At 39.3% G+C, this 3,522-nt stretch overlaps 1 protein-coding gene across 10 annotated transcripts in view; it reads left to right on the top strand.

The window, feature by feature from the left end:
• Positions 1–3,522, top strand: part of LOC106872891 (probable phospholipid-transporting ATPase IA) — a 427,279-nt gene that overhangs the window by 309,295 nt on the left and 114,462 nt on the right. For all 10 annotated transcript variants that reach the window (XM_014920050.2, XM_052969323.1, XM_014920053.2 and 7 more), the window contains 2 exons: positions 828–916; positions 2,153–2,213. In XM_014920050.2, coding sequence (XP_014775536.1) covers positions 828–916; positions 2,153–2,213 — 150 coding nt within the window. The remainder of the gene's footprint in view (positions 1–827; positions 917–2,152; positions 2,214–3,522) is intronic.

Below are 3,522 nucleotides of genomic sequence, written 5' to 3'. Positions count from 1 at the left end.
TCTCACGCACAGCACATTTCCAAAGGTCTTGGTCAGTAGTCCTCACCTCGGTGAGGCCCAATGTTCGAAGGTCTTGCCTCACCACCTCAGCCCAGGTCTTCCTGGGCCTACCTCTTCCACGGGTTCCCTCAACTGTTAGGGAGTGGCACTTTTTCACGCAGCTATCCTCATTCATTCTCACCATATGTCCAAACCAGCGCAATCGTTTTATATATATATATATATATATATATATACTATAATGTTAGGCTGCTTTATGGAATATGAATCCAGCAAGGAAATAATTAACTGAAAAGGACAAACATGGAAATCCACATCGGCCAGGAAGACTAGAATCAGCATACTTTCAACACATTTAAAGTCCAAAGACTTAAAAATTCCACAGTACTACTCTGGTTGCACCAGTGATGATGGACATCTGAGGTGATGGACATGCAAGAAGTAAATGTGGAAGAGGACAACAGCATACAAACGTAATGGAAAACTATTGATAACTATGTATGTATATAGATAGATGTACATGTATGTATACATATATATATATACATTATATATGTGATGGTTGTTCACACTATTGCTTGCCATTTTTTCTATGCCTTGTTATATGGAGCGCTGAGTCATACCCTTTCATTTAGCTTAGCCAGTCAATAAATAGAGATCAATGAAATAATTACCGAGTTTTGAGGTCGATGTGATTGATGACTAAATCCTTTGCAGGCAATATCTCAACATGGTTGCTGCCTGATGACTAAAACTAGTAAAAGAATAGATACATGTTTGTATTGAATGTACTTATTTGTTTTTTGTTTTTTTTTTATGCATTTCAGGTCAAATATATATTCACCGATAAAACTGGAACCTTAACAAGAAATATCATGGAATTTAAAAAATGTTCCATTGCAGGATTAGTTTATGGGTAAGTTAAAACCAAAATTTCTCATTACTGTGATATTATGTTTGTCATCTTCATATTTTTGGTTTTAACTAATTGAGCATTTTCAAATCTGAGGTTATTTTTGTTTTTGTAATTAGCCTTTGTTAGTTAGAAGGATTTTGAATACAATTGGAAAGTGGTTGCAGCAATTGGATGGATTGAGCATTTGATTTCTGGTTATTCTCTAAATGGGAGGCGCAATGGCCCAGTGGTTAGGGCAGCGGACTCGCGATCATAGGATCGCGGTTTCGATTCCTAGACCAGGCGTAGTGAGTGTTTATTGAGCAAAAACACCTAATGCTCCACGAGGCTCCGGAAGGGGATTGTGGCGAACCCTGCTGTACTCTTTCACCACAAATTTCTCTCACTCTTACTTCCTGTTTCTGTTGTGCCTGTAATTCAAAGGGTCAGCCTTGTCACACTGTGTCATGCTGAATATCCCCGAGAACTACGTTAAGGGTACACGTGTCTGTGGAGTGCTCAGCCACTTGCACGTTAATTTCACGAGCAGGCTGTTCCATTGATCAGATCAACTGGAACCCTCGACGTCGTAAGCGACGGAGTGCCAACAACAACAACAACAATTCTCTAAACGAGTGACTGTTATGCCAATATTAAGGGGGTTCTTGAGTTCAAATCTCATACAGATCAACTTCGCCTTTTAGTCATCAGGGTCCAGTAAAATTAGAAGTCAAATACTTCCTGTTTGCCTCAACTCTACCTTATGAGGTCAGAGTTTATCCACATTTTCAAGGTGTTTAGGCAACAAAGCACCAAACTTCATTGAATTTCTAGTTCTTGTAGGTTTAAACTTAAATTTGTTGATGGTTCCTCAGTATTTGGTGCTTTAGTTGTGTGTATTATGACATACATTGATACTTCATGATTAACTTCCACTGTGATTTTAATTTTGGTAAGATTTAGAACAGCTTGCAAAACCTCTGAGTAGCTCCTGCAATTTTCTGTATGGGGCAAAGCATCTCTGATTTATTTCACCTAGGGGTTTCTAGTTTACAGAGGTTTTGTTACACGTGCACACACATACACTCTATCTCTCACACACACACAGAGTGGAAGAGAAAAAAAACTGTTCTACATTCATGTTTTCATGATAAAGTGGATGGTTTAGGAGAGGTTAGATAAATTGTCAAGAAGCCACCATAATTATGTAGTTTAGCATTCTGCTACATTTTCACTCACTTTATTTATTTATTGCAGTTCCAATGTTGAAGATGAAGAATTCAATGATCCCTTGCTGTTGGAAAATTTTAACAAACATGTAAGATAAGTTTCCTTGTTTACTTGTCATATAAATGTTAAAATATGTTTTAAACACTTGGTATTGTTGACAAATCTGGAGAAGTTCCTATGCCATGGTAGAGGGTTGGGGGTGTTGATAAAACTGATATTTCAAGCAAAGCCCTTCATTAGAAAGTGAAAGGAAAGTTGCTTTTTTTTGCTTGTTTGTTTTTTTTAATGTTGTAGCACTGAGGATTTTGGGTGTCTTGTCTGAGTATGGCACAAGGAGACATCTTGGGCACTATCATGCTATTAGCTGTCAGAAGTGAAAGTGCTCACTGCTAGTGAAGTATCTGTCTGTCTGCCTGCATGCCTGTTGCTGGCCTGTCGATTCTTTGGCTACTGACAGCTAATACCATGACTGGCCGGAGCGAGCTATATGTCTGTCTGTCTGTCTCTCTCTCTATCTATCTATCTATTACTCGAAAGTTCGCGCGTCCGCGCTAGCTAGTCGTGAGTGGTCGATCCTATTATTTTTAAACTTCAAACTTCATAAATTTTCTATTTTGATAAATTCTCTCTGTTGAAAATTATATTTTTATATTTTAAATAATTTGCAATTTCAGGAAATATGTTTTTATATTAAATTTGTGTTTTCTACTCACGACTAGCTAGCGCGGACGCGCGAACTTTCGAGTAATAGATAGATAGATAGATAGAGAGACAGACAGACATATAGCTCGCTCCGGCCAGTCATGGTATTAGCTGTCAGTAGCCAAAGAATCGACAGGCCAGCAACAGGCATGCAGGCAGACAGACAGATACTTCACTAGCAGTGAGCACTTTCACTTCTGACAGCTAATAGCATGATAGTGCCACATCTTGTCCCCTCGTGCCATACTGACAAATTTATCTAATTTTGCAAACCTTTATCACCATCTCAGGCGCAGGAGTGGCTGTGTGGTAAGTAGCTTGCTTACCAACGACATGGTCCTGTGTTCAGTCCCACTGCGTGGCACCTTGGTCAAGTGTCTTCTACTATAGCCTCAGGTGAACCAAAGCCTTGTGAGTGGATTTGGTAGATGGAAACTGAAAGAAGCCTGTCGTATATATGTATATATATATATGTATGTGTGTGTGTATATGTTTGTGTGTCTGTCCCCTCAGCATCGCTTGACAACCAATGCTGGTGTGTTTGCGTCCCCGTAACTTAGCAGTTCGGCAAAAGAGACCGATAGAATAAGTACTAGGCTTACAAAGAATAAGTCCTGGGGTCGATATGCTCGACTATAAAAGGCGGTGCTCCAGCATGGCCGCAGTCAAATGACTGAAACAAGTAAAAGAGTAAT

The sequence above is a fragment of the Octopus bimaculoides genome, chromosome 7 (assembly GCF_001194135.2).
Source record: "Octopus bimaculoides isolate UCB-OBI-ISO-001 chromosome 7, ASM119413v2, whole genome shotgun sequence".
Classification (NCBI taxonomy): Eukaryota; Metazoa; Mollusca; class Cephalopoda; order Octopoda; family Octopodidae; genus Octopus; species Octopus bimaculoides.
The sequence above is the reverse complement of the archived record's forward strand: the minus strand, read 5'-3'. Positions and strand labels throughout refer to the sequence as shown.